The following is a 22,830-nucleotide window of genomic DNA, read 5'->3' as shown; positions in this document are numbered from 1 at the left end:
ATGCAGGACAATAATTATTGACCATGTTTCGTGACTCGAGTGATTTTTCAGGCACTTGGGTCGGTGTCATGGTTACCTCCTGGTGTCCCTGCTCATGCAGAAGCTTGCCCAGGTTGTACAGGCAGCTGGTGACGGAGCTCTTGTGAGCGTGGGGGTCCTTCAGGTTTTCATCTGGGATATCGGCGCAGGTTAGGAAGGTGCGCTTGGACTCATCGAGGCGACCCTGGTTCATCAGGATGATGCCTGTGTTCAAGTAGGCCGCTGTCCCGGGAACAAAACCAACCGTTAGAGACTCTGTCACTCACCAGCGGACGAGAAACTCTCATGTTTAGACAGCAGACGTGTCAGGTCTTCTCACTACAGCGTTGCTGGTCAATGAACTGTCACTACCGCAGCTTCCTCCTGCTTGATTGCTCCTCCTGACTTTTGCTGATGGAACTCTATTCAGTGTTGATGCATGCATTGACGGGGGGGGGGGGGGGGGGGTTTGCTCCACTAGCAGGACCCTCGCTGCTGCTGGAGACTTCCCTCAAAGAGCAGAGTTTACATTTCCTGTGAAACCCATGTATATCAGCATCGCCATTACAAATCCAAGACAAATGTGTTTGTGACTGCAGTGAAGTCATGGAGAGCAATGTCGCTGACAGGTTGAGTAATGGCTGTTTTTACATGGATAATGAGGCATGGCTGATCCAGGTCATGGTATATCCAGGAACATCAACAGGTCCAGATCCTGCTGCACTTCAATAATCCACAGATGACCTTTATTGTGCTTCATGTTGACCTTTGGGTGCATCCTGAGGGATATCTGGACGCTTGGTTGTTTATTTTCTTTTTTCTTTCTTTCTCGGTCAAAGACGTCATCTCAAAATCAATATTAGGATTAATTAATCTCTGAGGACCAACAGATTTGAGTCTTTCTTTAGAAATAAATTAACTCGATAAAGCAGATCGATGTGCAGACTTTCCTAAAGGGTGTTATAATATAATTGAGCCACACCAGAGTAGTCAGGAACCCACCAGCCTTTTATTCTTAGTTTCTTTAAATGGTATTTTATTCTTCCTTGGACTGGATCTTCCTATCAGAAAGGCTGTTTTCTAGCAGGAAATAGATAAAGCAAATCACAAATAGACAGTATTTTCCATTTTCATTCGCCGTCCAAATGGATTTCTGTGGGTGCAGTGTGCACAAAGTGTGTCAAAAATGAAAAGTGTTTTATCACAGAAACGGATAGCTTAACATATTGAATTAAAAAAAAAAGAGCTTCAGTTTGCACTACTTAGCTCTCATTAGGCAGTGAGTAATGGAGTAACCTTGAAAAACACTGACACATCCTCATCCTGCCGTCATCGTGTCTGCTGCTCAGGCTAATTAATTAACCTTGTTATCGGCTGTAACAGACGGGATAATTGCACGCTGAATTGAAATGTTCGAGTCTAACCGTGATCTTGATAAGGACTATAATTAATCTTTGGGAAAAGAGGAAGAGGCATTTAAGACGTTCTGTTTATCTGTCACTGACTGATGGCTCAAACAGGGAGGAGCTAATTTACTGCATGACCAGGTAGGACTGTGAGCGATTTGAACTCATCACAGAACGAACCTGCTGAAAAGACGCCAAACTGTGACAGATCCTCATGGGAGGAAGAGTGATGAGCGACGAGTTGGGAGAGACACAGCAAACACTGAGAAATCCAGGCGCTGCCAGAGAAACTTTCACGGCCTGAATTCATAATAAATGACATCATGCATTAGCTTGATCTGTTGACAGGACTTGGCGGAGAACGCCAGTCCGATTTCTGTGTTCAGCTGTAGTCTCGCTGCCCTTTTGCCACCTATTCCTCTCGCTTCACATAACCACAGCCCGTGCTCACTGTTGCTTGGACACAGCACAGCCACGACCACAAGAGCTGGAGATTGTCAATAAAAAGACGAGCTGCACTTACAGGCTAGAGTTGGCCGGCTCCCAATGGCCAGCTTGTAGTAGTGGAGTGCCTCTGGGAACTTGTTGCTCTCCTGAAGCAGCAAACCACTGGAACGGACAAAGACAACGACAGTTCATGCAGTTTAGGGCTCAAAATCTCCAGTGAGAGATGCTTTAAAAGCTTCTGTTGGGATCAGATAAGAATACCGGCAGGTGTGTTCAGATCTCAGCACACGGCAGACATTTGAGCCCACTGTGATTATTGGCTGAGGGTGATTCTTATTTCCCTCAGGCTTTTAAAGCATCACTAAACCCCCGTCAGATAGAGAACCCTCAGGGGAGACACCAGACAAGATGACACTTCCTCTGAACAAAGGGAAGAGTTCTGATCAATGGACGCCTGCATGTAAGGAGAGAGTTACTCCATTTGCTCTGACACACACACACACACACACGTGCACACACACACACACACACACGTGCACACACACACGTGCACACACACACGTGCACACACACACGTGCACACACACGGTCAATTGAGAGGGCAATTTGTGAATTTACCAGGAAATCCAGTTTACAAGCAGAGAGGACATTTCAAATCTTTACAGACCACAGTGTAAGAGAACACACTCACAGGTTATATAGCATGTCAGCCATGTTGCTGCGGTAATAGAGGGCATTTCTGTACGCCCGTTCAGCCTCCTCCATCTTGCCCTGGCTCTTCAGGACATTTCCAAGGTTGCCCCATGCTGACAAGTTCCAAAAGAACATGTTAATCACACGGAGCAAAGAAAAACTGTAATATGAAGAACCTTAAAAGCCCTTGAGTTAATGAAAGAGCAGCATGCGAGAAAGGTCTGTGACACATAATCATTTTTTTATAACTCACTGCCATTAACATTCGACGTTTTAAGAGCTGAAGGGGATGTTGTTCTGCTGCTTTTCTAAGACACTAGAGATGAGGGGAGCTTTGTGCTAAAGCCCACCACTCATTCCTGTGAGAGTATGAAAAGGGGACCACCACAGTGCTATTGAACGACTAATGGCATTAGTGTTGAATGGCGTGGAGCAGTAAGAGATGAAATAAGGCTGCTAAGAGCTTTTCTACTTGTTGTGCACTGAATAAAGAGTGTGAATATAAATGTAGAGTGTGCAGGAACAAATAGAAATGCAGTAGGTGTGAAATGACAGAAGAAATCACTTTCATGTTTAAGGGCTCACTGGTGTGGAATACAATAGTATGATTGATGGCTTATTTCATAGACAGCACAAACCTGTCAATAACCAGCATCGTTTCTCAAGAGATGCGGCAGTTAATACACATACATGAATTTTATTCTTTTGCAAACATGACAGCAAGAATCCCTGCGACAGTATCCTGTCTCCCATGTGCTTACAGCCTGAAGGCGGAAGCTGAAATCTTGCTTTTGTTGCCACTTTTTTTGGAGTTGCAGGATATAGTGTGACTTTGTCTCCTTTATTTATGTAAATATTGAAAACAATGTGATCCTGCCGAAACATTCTGTACGAAAAACAAACAAAAAAAAACGTATTCAGCTTTGTACGCAGTTCTACACGTATCTACGGTTTGAGTTTGTGTATGCTGAAATTTCACGGTTTAGACATTTCAGTGTGTGTGTGTGTGTGTGTGTGTGTGTCTATGAGGCTGGGCTACATTCAAATCTCATATTAGCTGTACTGAATGTGAACCGGGGACATTGCTGCTCCTGTGCTCAGCTGATGGTCTGCCAAAGAAAACAGATGTCATTCCTCAGCTCCACTACAAAATCTGAAAGGGAAATTAGCTAACACAACGTGTCGGGCTGTTGCATCGAAGGTCTTGGCCCTGGTCCCCCACTAAGCAGCTCTGAGAGTAACACTTCAGACCAGAGTCTTTGTCTGGTGACCTTGAATTTGAGTGTCTTGAATATTTTATCTTCTGTTATAGGTGCCCATCAACTGCAGGTGCCACAGCAGTGAAAGTGCCCTTCCACGTGTCATTTAACAGACTGAATGCTGGGTAAAGAGGGAGAGGGACAGAGATGGGAGGGAAATTTAAAAGGAACACACCAGCCTTTTTGGAGATTTGCTGATTTGTCATCCTACCCAGAGAGAGACAAGCAGCTGGATCCCCTCCTCTCCTGTGTGTGGCACAGGGAGCTGAGACCCACAGAGACCAACTGGCTGCTTGCTAGCTTAGCACAGCGAATGGTAGTGGATGGGACTTGTAGCTTTGCGCCGTCAAAAGTCATCTGAATGTATCTTTAATGCATGAATAGAACTAGAGTTGGTAGCAACATTCGCTATGAAAGGCCTATTTAAATTTGCAAAGCAGTTGAATTTTAGACTCAGATACATCGCGTGGAACTACTTTCCTAACTGGGTGCAGTGATTTGATTCAGTGCCTCAAAACTTTGGCAAAAAGCAAAACACACACAGAGGAGAGGCAGGTGCCAATCATCATTCAACTGACTCTAGGGAGGATGGCAAATGCATGTATTTCCCAAACTGTTCCCATGTCACTTGGAAACTTGAATAAATGAGAGTAGAAACTGTTTAATAATGCCCGTGTCCTCAGGGAACGAGGGGCACTGAACGGCTTGACGAGTATGAAAAAGACTGAATCATGTCGTGGCCTTCTTATTCACTGAGACCCGAATGTGCACCTCAAGGAGACTTTGGAAAGACTGGTTAGACATCTCTCCACCACCATCATCACACCAAATGAGGGAATATCATTTGGAAGAATGGTGTTCATCCCTCCCTCCAGTAGAGTTTCCAGACTTGTAGAATCTCTGCCAAGCCACTTTAACAATTTTTCTGGTGGGTCGTGGTGGCCCAACATCCTCAATCAGAAACGTTACATAGGTTTTTCCTCTAATTCGTCACCCGTCTGTGCAACTCAGCTGTATTCCTTCAACCTATTGTAAAGACATCTGAGGAGTAAAGTAGGCCTCGAGTGGTACGTTTTACACCCGTCTCAATTTTCTTCTGGGGCACTGAGTTCAAATCGCGAGCACTTTTATAATCTGCGGTGAGGCTCAGTGATGAGGAGAAGACATTTCGAAGCAGCTTTACTTTGAATTATTTAGTGCAGCAGCGGAGGCTGTACATGCTATCAAATATAAAACCTCACTGAGTGAAGATGCGAGGAGCCCCGTTGCCTCCATGTGTATTAAAGTGCGTGCGAACATGCGGAGGCGAGCGACTTTTAGAGGGGGTCTTACCTTTAGCAGGATTGACATAAATCCCTGACTTGTAGAGCATCTCCTCATTCTCCCAGTCCCTGTTCCTCAAAACAGTTTTGACACCAAAAAGAAGAACCAGGGCTGCGCTGCAGTAGAGCAACATGGTCCTGGAGGACCTGCGTCTCAGTCGGACGTACAGTGACCTCATTCCCACTGCCACCAGCAGGCAAAAGCCCATACTTGGGATGTACAGTACACGTTCTGCTATCACAAAACCTACGTAGAAAAACAGGTTTGTGGCAGGGAGGAAGGGGATAGCCAGCAGGCCAAGAGAGAACACCACAACATTTTCAGTGGTGGGCAGCAGTGTCCTGCTCTCGTAGTGCTTGTTGGTACCATTTTGTGCACTACTACTGTGAGTGTTTGTGTGGGAGTTGTCCATGTGTTCATGTTCATGATACTGGTAACTATGTCCGTTACTGTTACCATTCCTGCCGTTGGTATGAGGAGCTTTACCATTGATGTCCTTGCCCCTGCTGCTGTGTTGCATCCACACACTGAACCAAGCTAGCAGCAGCAGCCCAAGGTAGAAGAGAACAGTGTGAAGGTTTCTCCAATCAGCAAGGCTCCTGATCAACGGTAGGGTGTCCATTGACCAATCAAAGCTGAGTGTGTCCGGGCAGAGGAGGAGCCAGAAGTTGATGGCGGGCAGGTAGAAAAAGGTTAGTGCCCTGGTGAGGAGTGAGGGGGAGTCCGCTGCTGGGTTGTCCGAGTTGGAGAAGTTGGGAGGTTTGTTGCCCATCCAGTAGAAGCGGCAGGCCAGAAGGACGGCACCCCAGGTTGCCAACAGAAACACATTCAGCAGCAGGTGGACGTTATTTCTCTGAAAGACAAAAGAAACACAGAAACAGAGCTGAAACCCTTGATCCAAGGGAAGGAAAGGGAGTGACTGGGAGAAAACACACGGCACATTTGAGAGCGTAAGAACTGGTTTTATGGGTGGCTGTATTATTTATGACTCTTTGGATTTACTTTCCAAGAGTTTCTTTAAAACTGATCAAAGGACTGTTTGATCATCACTTCAACTCAAATGACATCCAAAGAATAAAGTGGCCACTGTGGCCATGGAGGGAGAGACGTCTGATGCCATCTGGACAGACGTTCAGGCAAAAAACTGCAGTGGGGTTGGCCAAAATCTCCCATCCCATCAGTACTTAATACCGCAGTGTACATCATGAGACAGTAAATAGTTTTGAGAGACAAACGAGAAAAAGAAATCTACCTTTATTTGGATCTTCCATGCAAACAAACCACCTGTGCACAGTGGAAACCAAGTTGCCAGATCTCTATTGGAAGGAAGATTTCTACTGTCACATGGTCATACGGCCAAACTCTGAAGAACCATTTCCTTCTTTGTTACTCAGGTCTTAGGAATGCAACAAGAGGGAGACATGGCACACAGGCTTCTTTTTATTAAATCCAGGAACACTCATACTCAATACATTGATTTTTTTTTTTTTAAATGTGATTCGACATCATAACTTTCTATTCATGCACATTTTCCCTCTGAGCGCCACAGCCTCTACAGACATATCAAAACAATCGTATATGAAGTCCATTCTTCCAAACACAGACTTGATATTAAACACCTTTCCCAATGCAGTGCGGAATTGATTCTGAAATATTTACGGCCTGTTTGATTGTTTAATACTTTGCTGGCAGGGCACTGAAGAATGACTGGCACATTTCTCTGAAGTAGGTTCCACCTTTAGGACCACCTGATTTTTATAGTTTCTTGAAAAGAAGCCAAATTATTCAACCTTAAGGCTCTGGAGCACAAAAAGCTCACGTCTGTCCTACAGTAGAGTCACACTCCTAGGAGGAAGGACATTTGAACCGGGTCTGAAAAAATAAGCTCAACTTCAGTGCAAACAAAGGGCGTAACTCACTCTTCATGGGGTACATAAATTCATAAAAAATGCATACCACACCCACTATTATTCTTTGAGACATGCTCTTCTGTGTTGTATGCGTAAGAATAGGAAGTTCTACGGTTGAAAACTGAGCACACGAGTGTATCTGAAGGCAAAAGTAAAAAAAAAAAAAAAGAAGTTAGAATACAATGTTGGAAATTATTAACATTATTTTTCAGAAGTGATCAATTCTGAGCTCCAGAACTGCTGCTGCTCTCCGCCCGGAAGGCAAACCGCGACTGACTGAATACCTCACACAACCCCACTTCTATAAATCTGACTTTCCCCTCTTAACCCAGCCAGAACAGACAAACCTCACATGACCTTCACACCAGTTGATGTGGCATCTCCACATCTCATTTCCTCACAGGGCACAATCACGTCACGTGTCATTCCGTACTTTAGGCGACTCCCGTTTTGGGGGTTTATTAGTGACTTCTGTGCATGTCCATTGTCATGTGATCAGTGATCCGAGTCACTCGGGTTGCCTTGCCTGCTGATACGCTGCTATTGCAAAGAGATGAAGTCCAAAACTTAGGCCACTGCTACTGGAAGTGGAAGAATTTCAAGTTAAACTTCTAAGTTAAAATTTTACTGACTGATGAGTTCCATATTAAGGTGAATAAGGCCTCCCACAGTCTAATTATAGGCTTTCCCACTTCTTGATACTTTTGGTTTCACTGTTTGTACGTGAACCTGCTTCTCTCATGTGGTATTGATGTGCCTGCCCAGAATGGCTCTTTCGTCTCATCTGGCGTCCAACCATTTTCTAATTAAATCTGAGGTGTCACCAGCTCGTCCTTGTTCTGTCGGCACTGATGCTTTTACCACTCGTCATATTGGCCCCGCAGCAGTTCCAGCACTTAGTGAGCAGCAGCCTGTGGTCCTGGCTCCCCTCGCTACTGTATCAAAGCCTCTTAAACAACTTTATCAGTGACTTTAAATCAGCCCTCTCAACCTTCTGGATGCAGATGTACCTCCCTCACCATATCTGAGAGGCTGTGGCAACTGATCCAATCCCTCCTGTCAGAAGATGTGTACTCCTTAGTGCTCAGACTGGCAGAGAGCGGCTAAGGCAGAACTTTGTGAAATGTAATACTGGCCAACAGTTTTTCAAAATACCACACACATGACAACTTGGATAAGGTCAGATTTGTCAAAACCTTCAGGGAAGGCCTGACAACTCGTAATGATTCAGTATTTCACAAAGAGAGATGCCAGAATATGCCACAGCGTAGAAGCCGTTCTTAAATTGCTTGGCAACTGAAGGTCAAATTTCCAGTCAGGATCACCCTCTCTCATTAATTTGAGGAGCTGCCAAAGGTGTCACGGTCAGCTCCTCTTGGAAATCCAGAGGAAAATATAAGATAGAATATAAAGAAAGTCTTTTCATGTCTAGAATAAAATGCTACATTCAGGATACATTTTTATTAAATTCTATTGAAGAAGAGCTTAGAATCAAAGCACAATCTGTAGAGACCTAATAGCTGTGGACATTTAAGCCATGTTGGTTCTAGTTTGGCCTGAAAACCATCGTGACACCGAGGGTTCCGACATAAACTCAAACGAACAGGACTGTAAACCATCCTCAGCTCGGTCTGCTGACGGGGTAGGTAACCGTGTCATCTTCTGCACCACAACATCTCAATACACACTTTTGTCTCCAGGGACTGTGAGATGGCCCATGGCCCAGAAACAGAAGAAACAGGGGTCTTTACCAATGGTAAACCATGCAAAGGTAGAGACTGCAGATGCACCATGAACGGTGCATCATTTGCACCAAAGTACTGTTCAGAAAAGACACTGCGCTGATAATATTACTTTAATAATAATGATGATATAACAATATTACTGCACAAGCACACCCATAAAGATTAGAAACCAGCCCCAGTCTGCCTTGTTGCACATGGATAATTGTAATTTTCCGTGTGGCGCAGAATAAAGAGCATTTGCTTTTGACACATTCAGAGAAACAAATGAGTGGGAAGAACCAAGTAATTTCCTGACGGGCTCCTGACCAACAAGGTGCATTTTTGATGCGCTTTTTCAAACTTGTAGTGAAGAATTCCAGCATGAGGAGACAAACTGTAGCCTGCTCTGGACTTTAATATCCCAGTCTGCTGGTGTTCTCAAAATGTCCTGATCACAATCGGGAGAAAAAAGTTCTTCTAACGGAGCTGACCCCCAGACTGTGAAGCCATCGTTATTATTGACCATGTTCCAGTTGGGTTGATGGAAATACCACCAGGACCTGCCTGAGATCAGCTGATGCCTGATCCTTTGTTTGGTATTATAGACGCACTTCAATTAGAAGATGCTAATATTCCTGCCGTAGCTGTGTGTTGCTATTAGCAGCGGTGCTTGTGAATTACACTTTGTTTGCATTGAATCTCATTTGCATAGAAAGGAGACATGTTCTACTCCAAATGTATGCATATTACCTCATTAAAATACATGCAAATACCACGGGAGCACTGAGGTGCTGTTTACTTGCCAGCGCCATTTCACCAGCGGTAGCTGAGTGAATGAGACAAGCCCTTCCAGTCTTTATTTACACGTTTGGCTGGCGCAGGAGCGGTGCAATCCTTTTGTGAATACACTCTTTCCAGTATTTTATCAGAGACATCAGGTTCAGCATCGGCTCATAAGCTGAACTGTAAAAGCTAGGAGTCCTGCAGATGCAGTGGGAATCAGGATAATGGCATGAATTTGTCCCAGGGGACAAACAAGAGAAATGGCTTCTGGGGCCCACGTGGACATGCTGGCTGGGACACGGCGGGATGCAGCAGGGGCTGTGCTTCTGTAGCCAGTGGGCAAGAATGAAAGGCTTTAATAGAGAGCATGAGGTGGTGCTGTGACAGCAGCAGGACAAAACCAGGAGCAGGTCCAAACAGGCGCTTTTGTCCTCGATAGGTCATCACAAGGATTTCTGTTGTTTTAAAATTGGACACTTTCCAAAAACACAACAAACAAAGATGAATGCATTAAATCATGGCCATGCTTTCTCATCATTTACATATACCAGGCTGGGGTCATCATCAAAAACAGGGCCCTGGCTTTATATGGAATATCACTATTTTGTATTATATTTGGAAGGGATGATCAAGATCAGACTTGATAAGATAAAAAAAAGTGAAAAGTAAAAACATTCTATCAAAGTAGTGGGAAGGAAACATTCCAGACCCCCAAGGCGCTCTGGGGGCGGAGCCCCAGCGTTAAAACCAAATGAAGGAGGAGTTGGAATCTCCTCTCAGTCGTTTAATCGATGGTTTAAGATTCCTTCACCTTGACTTTTGTTCTGCCTGTGTGACTTCAGGTGTGATGTAACACACCGAACCCACTCTGACGAACCTCTACAATACAACTCTGTCAGTCCATCAATTAAACCTGACACAGTTGGAAGTTGCAACACTGCTATGTTACCCTGATGGAACTCCCCACCAATATTAGCGGCAAATAAAACCCCCTAACGCTTCAAACTACCTTCAACATCTGTCAGCATTTAGATGGACGGATAAATGGATGGAGAACATCAACAATGTTTTTAAAACTCACACCAGGTTTCAATATAAGCAGGGAGTCTGTTTAGAAAGGAAAAGGAAAAGAGGCAATGTGGCCACCCGTCAATCCAAGCAGTCGAGGAGAAACTGCACTAGGAAGTGAAGTGGACTGAAGTGCACTGTGGGCCTCGGGGGCTGCACTTCCAGCAGACTTTGCCATGAGGCTTGCTGAGCAGCGTTAATACGTCTCAATCACTGCTTCAGGGGGATCTGGCCAGATTTACAGGGCTCTTCTACGGCTCTCATGTCACCTCTGGCCCTTGCATGAACCAAAGAGAGAGGTGAGAAACTGGGAGAAAAGCTGTCACTATTTTTAAGTTATGGAGAATGGTTGGAGGATATCTGGGCTACGATTTCCCCCTCCGGAGCGGCATGGCTTGGAGATAGCATGGCCACCTAGCAACCAAAGGGTCGCTGGTTCAATCCATGCTTCCCCCGGTGACCATATCCAAGTATCCTTGAGCAAGATACTGAGTCCCTAATTGCTCCTGATGGCCCTGTGATGGACTGGCGACCTGTCCAGGGTGAACCCCGCCTCTCACCCAAAGTCAGCTGAGATACCCCCCCCCCCGCCTTTGATAGACAAAGGGTAAGGAGTGATGGATGGATGGATGGATGGATAGATTTCCTCCTCTGTGAGCAGATTAGCAATTTTTGATATGAGAATGGAGTTCAGACAGAGTGTGCGACTGGATAGTTTCATAAATGCAGGTGAAACTAAAAAGCTAAGCCTTCGTCAGATGAGAGCAGACAGGTTCTAAGAATGCAACTCAGGCACGCTCCTCGTCTCTACACCGACTGGGTTTGATTAGCAAATACGACTCAAACCACTAAGAGAATCCAAATGCCTCTGACCAGAAACTCGTCCCTTCCCAGATTCTGCATTTGTGTTCACATCTATGTTGCTAGAGCAGGTGAGGGGTTCAGTTGGTGAGAATTTCAAAAGCAAAAGTCTGAAACATTATAATGTCTGTTAATTTGTGGTATGATTCTTGATGTGTATGAACTGACTGTCAAATCAAATGAAGAAAAGTACAATTAAAACAGCGATACAGTATATAGAATATCCAACAGCGTTTTTACTGTACATTGAACCGGAGATGTCTCCTGGTCAATTTAAGTGCTCTTCTCTCAAGGACCTGAAAATAAGAGCTGGATTTCAAAATAAAATAAAAGTAGAGCTTTTGAAAAATGTGGACCTTAAAGAAAATTGCTAAATTTTAGAAAATTCAAATAAAAGAACAGCCACTGGATTTTTTCGGCTGCCTTCTACTTTTATCAGGCTTGAGTGGGTGTGATTGCCTAAACCTTTTTCTTTCAGTGGTGCTTCACATTGCTGTTTTTAATAATTGCCTTGGAACACAGGAGGCACGCTGGGTTTGAACTGCAGCTCATTCACACTGAAGCATCGTATACGAGTCCATCCATTAGACAGCATCAGGTGAGAACTCTATACTCACACTGGATTATCTTTCTGACAGTTGTAGGTTCCTGTTTTCTCTCCTCACAAAGTAAATCCAGGAGCCACATCTATGGCCATGCAGAGATCTGAAAGGCTGAGCAGTGTCACGTGACATGATGTACCAAGCATGCATATGTTTTCTGACAAACTGGTTATCGGTGCAGGTCTGGATAGGACAGCATCAGAGTCCAGAACCAGACCCTGGGCCAGGGGGTTCCCAACCAAACGATTCCAAGTGAACATCATTGATGGAGCAACAGGTTGGAATGAGTTTGTGTAAACAGGCCTGCAGTAATTCTTCTGCTACTTTGACAAAAAAGCTGGCATGACTCCCACGTATACTCACACGTGGCTCCGTGACAAATATGTCATCCTGAGTCTTCCCCAACACAACGCACACTCACACACCACCACCGTAACCACATCCATCCTGAAGAAGTGTTTCATTTACATTCTTCTGCTGCATTTGCACATTGAGATTCCATTTTTTTCCCCTCTGTGCATGGATAAAGTCTTTGGGCAGTACTGAGAACATAAAACAGTCCTTTGACAGCACCTCAACACACACTTGTAACCTCATTTCTCCTCCTCTTGGCCTACTTTGCCAACTGCTTTGACTTTCTAAGGGAAAAAAAGTGAATCTAGGCAGCGAGCTGGAACAGGAATCGCTCTGGAGATGATCTGGAGGGTGGACTCAGGGACAGCATGAACCCGATGTCTATTATCGCTTGAATAAAAATAAAAACCAAACATGAACACTGTCTCTTATATGGTTAATATGTCTACCAAAGCATAATTTCAATTACCAGCCAGGCAACAGCTCCCTGGTGCTGGAGTTCTATTACGCAGAAAAACCAAAGCATTCCACTTTTGTGTCTTTTGTCTATAATCCAGTTTAGTTTCAAATAAGTGGTTTAGCACAAGAGGAACGAGGGCAGAGTTTCTTACTCCCCTGAAGTGTTGGAGATACAATCAGTTCAGAATTGAAACAATTGTGTCTTTATAAAGCAAGCGAGCTTGCAAAGGAAATATCCTTGGAGATAAAATGCAAAACAGGCCAATTATAGAATCCCCATTTGTGCCTGCTTTCCACTAAACACTTTGGTTAGGTTGAAATAACTGGATAGAAAACTCAATCAAAAAGTGTTTTTTTCCACATCCACAGGGGTGTTGTGAAAGAGGTGCTGTGGCAAATAAAGTGGAAAGAGCTCAGGGAGAAATTTAATTAATTTGTGTGGAGAAAGCGCCGTATTCTCTGGTTACACACAGGCTTTTATGCATAATTTGCTGATGCTCACCATATTTTTAAGAGCAATCAATCACCCGGTGGATCTAACAAGCCCATCAGACGGGCCTGAACCTCAGAGTAAACCCGTGAAAGGAGAAGCGGCACGCCTGACCTCGCCGTTCCTCTTCATCATTACTGAGATCAATTGTCTGTGCAGGGTCTTTCATCAAGATCCTGCTTCACAATAATTGACTTGTAACAGGAGTGAAAATGAGCACAGGGCACCAATCAGAGAGTGAAACTACCTTCAAAGCCTTTGTGACACACACACACACACATACACACACACACACACACACACAGTGGAGACAACATCTCTCCAACAGTTTCATGTGTGGATATCCCTGCACTCATGTCCTCACCCCTTTGACCGATGGATCAACGACTCAAGTTTGCGGGTGATGAACTACAAAGTCTCCCTCCATCTTGTCTTGCTCTTACCAGCCGTTTCTGTTTTCATCCCCTCTTCTAAGTTTCAGGTGTAAAAACCTGATCGTCAGCAGCCAAGATAAGATCAGAGCCAGAGGATATCACGCGAGTCGTGGATGAACAACATCTGGCTCATGTTGTCTGTGGACTGTGAGTAAGTTGGTTAAAAAAAACAAAGCGTGTGTGTCCTGCTAGCTGTTTTCTGAGTCATTCATGACGCAGAGTTAGATTTGGGAACTTTCTGGAACTTACAAGACATCTTCATGACACAGTGACATTGAGTTTTTCATCTTTGTACAGAAGAAAGCCTGCTTCTTTCATGTTAAGCTTTTTACCACGCAAAGCTAACAGCTAATTGTTTTGATGGGAGACTACTAGTTACTGCTGCTAGCTTGTTGTTGTTAGCTAAGCCAACATCACCATCCAGCCATCCATCCATTGTCTTCCGCTTATTCCTATTAAAGATCGCAGGGGGTGGAGCCTATCCCAGCGGCTACGGGCGAGAGGCGGGGTTCCCCCTGGACAGGTCACCAGTCCATCTCAGGGCCAACACATAGAGACAGACAACCATTGGCTCTCCCAGCCACACCTACAATCAATTTAGAGGCTGGATTAACCTGGTCCCCTCTTGATGTCTTTGGACTGTGGGAGGAAGCTGGAGTACCAGAGAGAACCCACGCAGGAACAGGGAGAACATGCAGACTCACACAGAAAGACCCCGCGCCCGAGCCGGGACTTGAACCCAGAACCTTCTTGCTGTGAGGCGACAGTGCTGACCACTGCACCAACGCGCAGCCCAAGCCAACATCACTCCATCTTTAATTGGCTACCATAACATCAAATGTTTTTTTTGTCATGACTCTCCTGCTGTTTGCTGCCTCTTCATAGAACCCACTTAATTAGCAGTATCGTTACGTTTGGGCCTGATTGATTTTCAGGGTTTGATAATAATTAATATTTACAGTCAACACATTTTGAAGCCGTCTGAGTCATCAGTCAGTACCTCCAACATGTGACTGGCTTTTCTGTTGCACATCCGATCATGATCTTTGCTGAGGCTGTGTTGGCTTCCCTGATATTCTAATATCACAATGCATCTTTGTAATTGTATTTTTTTGTAGTTGTGGATAAATATTGGGTATCAAAAGATAGCTCAATGTTTTGGTTGACACTATATATTGGATACATTGCTTTTCCTCATATTCTTAACAGATTTTCGAGGAATCCATCGATTGCTGCAGCTGGGAAACCTTTCCTTGAGATCCATGCGACTTTAAAAGACGTATGCAGACATCTGACCATGATGTCCTCTGAGTGCAGCGTTTCACGCAAATCGGACAGTCTACCATCTCAAGGCACATACAATAAAATTCCTCATTTCATCACGCAGTTAAGCTAAGCTGCATTGATGCCGTTCTCACCGTAGGACAGAAAAACTCGATATAAGCCTCAGAACCTCAGTTCACCTTTAAGTAGATGGATCACCGGCTGCATGGTGCGACGGGCCAATGGGTCAAACCCCACAGTGCAGCTGCCTCCCCCTGCTCACCATCAAAGCTTTTAACCCTTGTGAACCCATCAGAAAAACCCACCAAGTCAGCTGGTGTGGCGGGGCAGATAGATAGATCACAAATATGGAGGAAGAGGAAGTGGCTCAGAGGCACCAGAGCAGCAGAGCAGGTCGGTTTACAATGTTGAGATCCAGCACAGTATAAAGAATACTCCTAAACAAAGAATATTCTGGGATATATTTGCAGAAGTTCAACATTCAATGTTGATCTAAGCCCAAAAAATGGAATTCACCATGGGACATCCTTTGGATTTATAGACTGTGAGACATTAAAGACACAAGTTGAAAGGGATTTCTGGTGGTGAGGATGAAACCACGAGGAGATAGAAGACCACAGCATCAGAGAGACGGATAACACAACATTGTATATGATGCCTATCTTAACTAAAATCACTGATAGCTTATATTTCTCTGCTTAATATGAAAATGAACTCTTACCGTCTATCTCCAAACATCTACTGAAAATACAAGGGAATTTAAACATACAGTAAGTAGCTAAATCTAATAAATCCAAGCAAGAAAATTTCCGACCACAATATCATAAAAACACGCCAGCTCACACACTTGGTCAGCTTTTATTATTCATAATCACTGAGGCAACACAGGAATCACTTTCCTTGAAACTTTCACTCTACGTTCTAACTTGTCTCACTTTAATTTGATTTCTCTACACACACTTAAATTCCAATGGTCCAATCATCCTAGAACACGTCTCCATTTCATGCTGAAACCAGATGACCCCGGTTTAGGGGTCTGAGGAGGTCGTCTCCTCGCTGGGCCGTAGTCACAGAACATTTATTTTGTCGTCAGCGCTAATCAGACGTGGCAATCTAAGGAGTGCAGAGAGACACATCCCGCTATGTTCAGCAAGAGATGATGAAGTCAAGTTTTCATTTTTGCGAATACTTTGTGATTACAGATGTTAAGATGGCTTCTTTTTTCATGTTTCCACCACTGTATCCTTTCATAACCTCATTAAAAGTTGAACTGATACAAAAAGTGTTAGTAAGCCAGATGAACCGCGCAGTCTGTTAGTTCATGATTTAACCGTCTGACAGCCCAACTCCCAATGTTTCACAATCTTGAAATAAAATCTGTTCAGTTCTTGAAGTTTGTCTCTTGGTCGAATGTGGAGAGAAAATCGCCACACAGCCTGATTTTTCGATTGTTTTCAGCTCAGAAATGTGTTGGCTGCACAGTCCCCTCGAGGTCAGGTTTAGCACAAAAATCAAAGTCGTCAACATGAATGTCTTCATTGGTTGTCATTAGATCAGCTGTCTTACTCCGAGAGGGCATGACGGTCAGGAGCACCAAACAATGTGAACATAATGACGATGGAAAACCAAAGTCGACTCAACCCTTACCATTTCTTAAGAGATATTTATTGAGTGAAACCACAGTAATGCTTGAAAAATAAACGCACTGTGCCTGATTTCTGGTCTTTTGCTTCCCTTATTTATTTGCACTGAGAGCCGACTAGACTGTGTGACCACTGCTGCAAATTTGCTGTGACAATCCAGCTCTGTGGAGGGGGGGTGAGACGGCTTTTTATTCAGTGCTGTTCATGGGTTCTTGAGCACTTCATTGATAAATAAAGGAATTTACAGAACCAAAAGAAAATAAAAATGTGGATTTATGGTTTCAGAGAGGGGCCATTTATGTACAAACTGGATTTGCTCTGTCCATGCATGGATTCCGTGTCATTACTGCGCATTTGGGAGATCTGAGCCATTGTACTGCAGGGTTTAGAGAGGCCGTAAGCTCCTCCAGCGCACGCACGAAGGAAAGACACAAAGCCAGCGCTAGGTTCCAAAGCCAAGCAAATTGCTCTGCTGCATTCTTCCTCCCTGAACCACTTTTGAAAATAGCTATCTGGTGTGTCATGTTATGGTTGACCACCACATCCCAGCGACACCACGCCATTTGTTGTTGATTATACAACACATGAGATTCATCAGAAAATCGTTATAGAATCATAAAAGTCACTTGGGGACCATGGAATTGCTGTAATTTGTCGTTTTCAGCTTAGATGGTAAATCAAAGATGGCCGCAAAGAGCGAAACATAAAGAGGAGCAGAGAAAGAGAGCGTAGAGAGATCAAGCAAGAGACAGAAAACCTTTAATAATGTGGGAGCATGCCAGACATCTCTGTGTGAGTGTCTGAGCCTTCACGTCTCCGCGCAGACGCGCCTGGCCATGATAACCCTTCCACGGAGCGAGCTGATTCCAGTGTGCTCTCGCTTTACTTCGCTGCAACTAAAAATACGACAAGCTGCATTCAGTTTACATGTCGCTCTTACCAAAGATATACTTAACAAAATTATACTTAAGTATCCTGAAAAGTATGCAAGTCTTAAGAGCAAACTTGGCTGATGTATTCAATCTTTTGATTGAGATATACTTCAGTCAGCTAGAATAAAGTTCTTGCCTTATACGGTGTAATCAAGCCTCCTCCACAGAACACAAGACAATTGCACAGGGAACATTCAATATTCTATCGCCATGGCAACATGGTGCCATCAACTTCCACTTCATGATTATAACTTAAAGGCGGAAACGGGTTTTGTTGACATTTAATTATTAACCCAACAGTGAACATACGTGTTTTACACATTTACAGTAAATTTGCAGTACAAAGGATATAAATTGTTGTGTTCTACTTTTACGCAACAGGTAAAGGTAAATTATACTTGTGTAAACTTAACAAGGGGGATGAGTATTACATAATTAGTAGTCAAGCAAAAAAATCTACATTTAATGCAGCTGTCTTCAAACTGTCCTGTCGTGAACTAAAAAGAGGCCCAGAGATCCATAAGCAGCAATCAGCTAAAAGATGAAGCCACAGACACTTTTTATACAACAGCGCCGTCGTCAATCCCCCTCATGAGAATTACAATGTTCACTTTGCATTGAATCTCTTCGAGTGACGTGTTGAATTATTTTTTGGAGGCTGTAATTTGTGGCGTTGTTAAACAGAGCTGAGATTTACTGCGAGGTGCTCCTGGTGTTTTGTCAATCTAATACTTATAAAAATGGGATGGAGAAAATATTCGAGAGGCTTCTCAGTATAGCACCACAACTCACCCACTATATGTCAGAGTACATTATAGTGCTGGTGAGGGGAGGATTTATGGCAGCTTGACTGTTGTATCACAAGCCTTCACTCCACTAAATCTGTCAGTGGTTTTAATACATTGACTGATGGTGTACATTTAAATTCACTTGTAGTATAGTTCATAGTATTTGCAGTACAAAATCACAGCCAAGTAGATGAGGCACAAACCTCCAAAACATCAAGTCACTCCACACACACACACACACACACACACACACACACCCTTATATGTCAGCTAGCTGTGCAGCTCATCTTTCGGCTCTTGCCCTCTGGTCTCTACACTTTAAATGTGGACTAGTTCAGCAACATTTTTTGGATTGACTAAAATGTTGGCGAGTGGTAGAGATGTTCAATTGTTAAAAAATATCCTTTTCCTGGAGCACTGTTGGGTTGACTGAACGCGTCACGTTTGGCTTTTGGGAAACTGAGAGAATTCTTCAAATGCTGTCGACATGAAACAGACTAAACTATTCATTGATTGATGCTTAAAACGCTTGGCAGAATATTCCTTGATGAAAACAATCATGAGTTGCAGTCCTAACTTTATCAACTTGCAAGTGGACCAATCTACTGTAGACCCAAGATGTACTGAAGCAGTACAGATACATGGGTATAGTGTATAGTATGCGAGTATTGATATTCCATTGACACTTTGTACATAAACTGTGCTGGATGGAGAGAGGAACTCCCAGATGTGCTGGCAGATGCATTTGTTATGTATCCTTTTGGTGCGACAGTCTGTGTGCAACAGGATTTCCTACATCGATTAGATCGGATTTGCTCAAGTTTTCCATGCACAGTGAATGGGAATGAGATATGCCCAAAGGTGCTTTAATAATATAACTTGCACTGTCTTACAGAGGTGCTTCGGGCGGATTCAACATGTTGATTCTCACTAAAGCATCCTTTGATCACACAGAATGAAAGACTCAACATGAGTCTTTACACCACTGATATTTCCTTTCACAAATTCTATTGAGGAGGACGACTTTTTCCACTGTACCAACCCGTGTTTTAAACAAGTCCCGCGTGGCTTCCCTGCACCGCTGCGATAATCGATCCAATGTGTCACCCACAGAGAAATCAGAAGTGGGCGTGGGCCAGAGACCATTTAATCCACATGCTTGAATGAATGCTCCAGGACAAAAGCTGCAACTCAGCAGCAAAATAAGAAAAAAATAGAAAACAATTAGAGAGAAGTGGAAGAGCAGCAATGAGGGGAAAATAGCTGAAGAGCTGCACTCTGGCTGCAGGCCAACAATCTGCATGTACTTGATCCCAGGAAAGCTCGCTGGCTGCTCATTTATCACTGTGTATAATAAAGGTAATGTGGGAATGTCGATAAAGCAGTCTGCACTGATCTATGAGGTAATACAGGTGATTCTTCCATTATCTGTTGTCCACAGCTGCACGCTGGGCTCAGCATCCTGCGTCCTCTAATGCATCTAACATGCTCGTACCTCCACAGACAGCACCGGTGGCTGGGCTAGCACTGCTACTGACGCTAGCGCTGTCAGACACGGCACTGCAAGCCCTGGAGGGACTTCAGCAGAGATGCTGCGTTCACTGACAGGCTCTGCTGCTCCCAGGGGTGAGGAGGTCTCAACCATTTATTTGAGCAAGTCAGACAACAAACTGGGAGTGAAAGGGCCTTATTCATCCTGACCTTGGAGGAAATGGTGGCATGCTGACTGGGAGCCCTAGACGACCGACCTGCGGTCCTCCTAGTACCTGATGCCTTTACCTATGTGGAGTGAGATGGATCAGGGTCAGAGCCAATCAGAGAAAGGGAAGGAGGTGGGGAAATCATAAAACACTGATTTATCTTTGCTGGAGGATTTTGAGAGGACGCTGCAGACCGGTTTGCTGTACTGTCTCACATTCATGTGTGGACATGAATGTGGGGTAGTGTTTGATGACTCAAAATGCATCTCCAGCCTCTGACTTGACACTAATGACCAAGATCACATTGACTCTTTTGCACTTTGTTAAATACGCATTGTACTGGTTGCTGTGTGCTCAGAGCGACAAGCTCATCATGAGAGAAAGATGGAGAGGACGTGCGAACAGTGGAAGCCATTTTTTGGAGTAGCCTGGGTCTGCGTCCCAACTGGAACTGATTTGTTGAACTCTTAAAGAGTCACAATGTCTTCTTTGTGTTTTTCTCATGGAGGAGGCACATCCATGATCATAAACTCATGTCCTGACTTTGGGTAATAATAAAGCCATTAGAAATACAATGCAACAGCCCTGCCCACACCAGGAGTCCTGTATCGGGACTGTACCAAGTTTTGTTTGAGCTGTGCTTCTTTTACATTGTGTTTTTGCAACTCCAGGATGTTGATCCCAACTGGACATCTACTCTGGTTTTCATGTGTGTCACACGGATGTTACCTGGACAGCAGAAAGACTGCTGTCAAATACCCAAGACTACCGATGACGAAGGGAAGCGCACGCAGCGCAACATTTCCACCCCAGCTGAAGTGTCGGGTGTCTGAAGTCAAGTCTGGAGTTGGTTTGAACAATCAACTAGCACTCAGGTTTAATGGAGTACATCCTAGCTACAATTACACACATGGCAGTGACATCACCTGTCTTCTTGGGACTACATGTGCACGACCCTCCACCGCTAAACAACAACAGAACGGCATGTTTGATAAGTTCTTATGATCAAGTATTTCTAACCCTCACCTGTGGTCATGAGCCATGAGTAATGACCGAAAGAACAAGATCGTGAATACAAGCGGACCAACCAGATAAGCGCAGGACGATGACGATCAAGTATTTAGAGGTCCGATCTGACCAGCAGTATCACGCCAAAATGTGCCATCGATCAACAAGAGCGTTCCTTGTCAGGGTTTGTGCTCACCTGCAGTGGCGTGCGTGCATCAGAGGGGGGCGGGGCAGACTGACTGGTTCACTGATGCTAGGTGGCTAGGTCAGGGCTAGGGCTGTAGACCTCACACTTCTGCTCATCAACAGGTTATTCAACATTAGAGTTAGTTTGTCCATAATGTGTTTTATAAAGACAGTTACGGACGTAATAAAGGAAAGATTTCAGCTTCTACTGTTGAGGTGACAGCCCGTTGGTAAATCGACAGACCCTCAGTCAGGTTGAGGTTATGTTTGGTCTCAGAAATCTACACAGTACTGTCAGAAACAAAAAGAGATATTTTAGTTCCCTTTTCACTCTCTTTGATTGACGTAGTTCTCTGTTATTACCTCTTCAGTGTTGGCGCCCTCATCTAACCCCCTCTCCTTCGACCGTGTTTCTTTGTTGTATTTCTGTCTCTGAGCTCCCAGCTTTTTATTTGTCGGCTGAAGCAGTCGTGAAGATCTAAGAGACATTTGATAACAAATTTATATTATTATTATTATTATTATCATTATTATTATTATTGGCTGAAACTTCACATCATATCAAAGCATCATTTAAAAGGTAGCAATAAATATTGTGTCATAAACAGAGCAGGAAAAGAGCCCGTTTGTTAACGAGGCCAAAGTCCACCTGGAGATTGGAGCGCTCAGGCAAACACACTTGTCTCATGACAAAGTCACGAGCTCGCACCCTTGCAGCAGCTTGCACACGGAAGCTCCATGCCGAGCCGCCTGACTGGCGTTCACACTGCCACCACGCCAGTCCACACGGTGACTCAACACTGCTTCAACATGACACCTTCACACATGTTTTTAATACAGTCTGAACTGCGTCCCTTTTGGTTTCGGTCATTCTTGCTCGATTATCAAAAGAGGGAAATGCTGCTAAATGAAAAAGAAGGTATGACACAGAGCAGCACGTCAGAATCGACTAAAATGAACAGCCTTGCATTACAGTGAGTGTGTTATTTTTCTTGAACAACATGAGTGAAGTGATTTTTTTTTTTCTGTGAGTGCTCGCTGATCGCAGGAAAATCACAAGAGCAGGCAGTAGAATGATACCGCAGGACACTGGTGCTGCGGGACATTCCTCTCTAACACGCAAATAACATGCTACTATTGATTCTCTGACTCGCCGGTTCTAAAAAGAACTGGGGTGCCAGCTCATTCTCAGCAGGAAGCGAGGCAAGAAACAATGTGAAATATTTAAAGCCCCAAGCTTTATTTTACTTTTTTATTCTCTTTCTTTTGGTTTCCAAAAGTAAAGTCAGGGTCATGGTGTTGGCCCTCGCCGGCACCATGCCTGTCAGCTTTGCTTATGCCTAATGAGGAGTAGACTGAAATTCAAGTCACTTTCTATTACTGTGGTTGCACTTGCTCAACAGCTATGACATTCAGGCGTCTGAAGACCTGTTCAATCAGTAGTGTGGAATGTCTCCT

At 44.1% G+C, this 22,830-nt stretch overlaps 1 protein-coding gene across 3 annotated transcripts in view; it reads right to left on the bottom strand.

Annotated features, from left to right (window-relative positions):
• tmtc2b (transmembrane O-mannosyltransferase targeting cadherins 2b) overlaps window positions 1-22,830 on the bottom strand; it is a 103,806-nt gene that overhangs the window by 25,226 nt on the left and 55,750 nt on the right. For all 3 annotated transcript variants that reach the window (XM_086208164.1, XM_086208166.1, XM_086208165.1), the window contains exons 3-6: window positions 5,156-5,999; window positions 2,563-2,677; window positions 1,948-2,033; window positions 77-261 (exon numbers count right to left, since the gene is read on the bottom strand). In XM_086208164.1, the coding sequence (XP_086064290.1) occupies window positions 77-261; window positions 1,948-2,033; window positions 2,563-2,677; window positions 5,156-5,999 (1,230 nt within the window). The remainder of the gene's footprint in view (window positions 1-76; window positions 262-1,947; window positions 2,034-2,562; window positions 2,678-5,155; window positions 6,000-22,830) is intronic.

Source organism: Aulostomus chinensis, chromosome 7 (genome assembly GCF_037954235.1).
Source record: "Aulostomus chinensis isolate RoL2024-O1b breed Wild chromosome 7, RoL_Achi_v1.0, whole genome shotgun sequence".
In the NCBI taxonomy this organism is placed as follows: Eukaryota; Metazoa; Chordata; class Actinopteri; order Syngnathiformes; family Aulostomidae; genus Aulostomus; species Aulostomus chinensis.
This window is presented reverse-complemented; position numbering and strand designations above follow the sequence as displayed.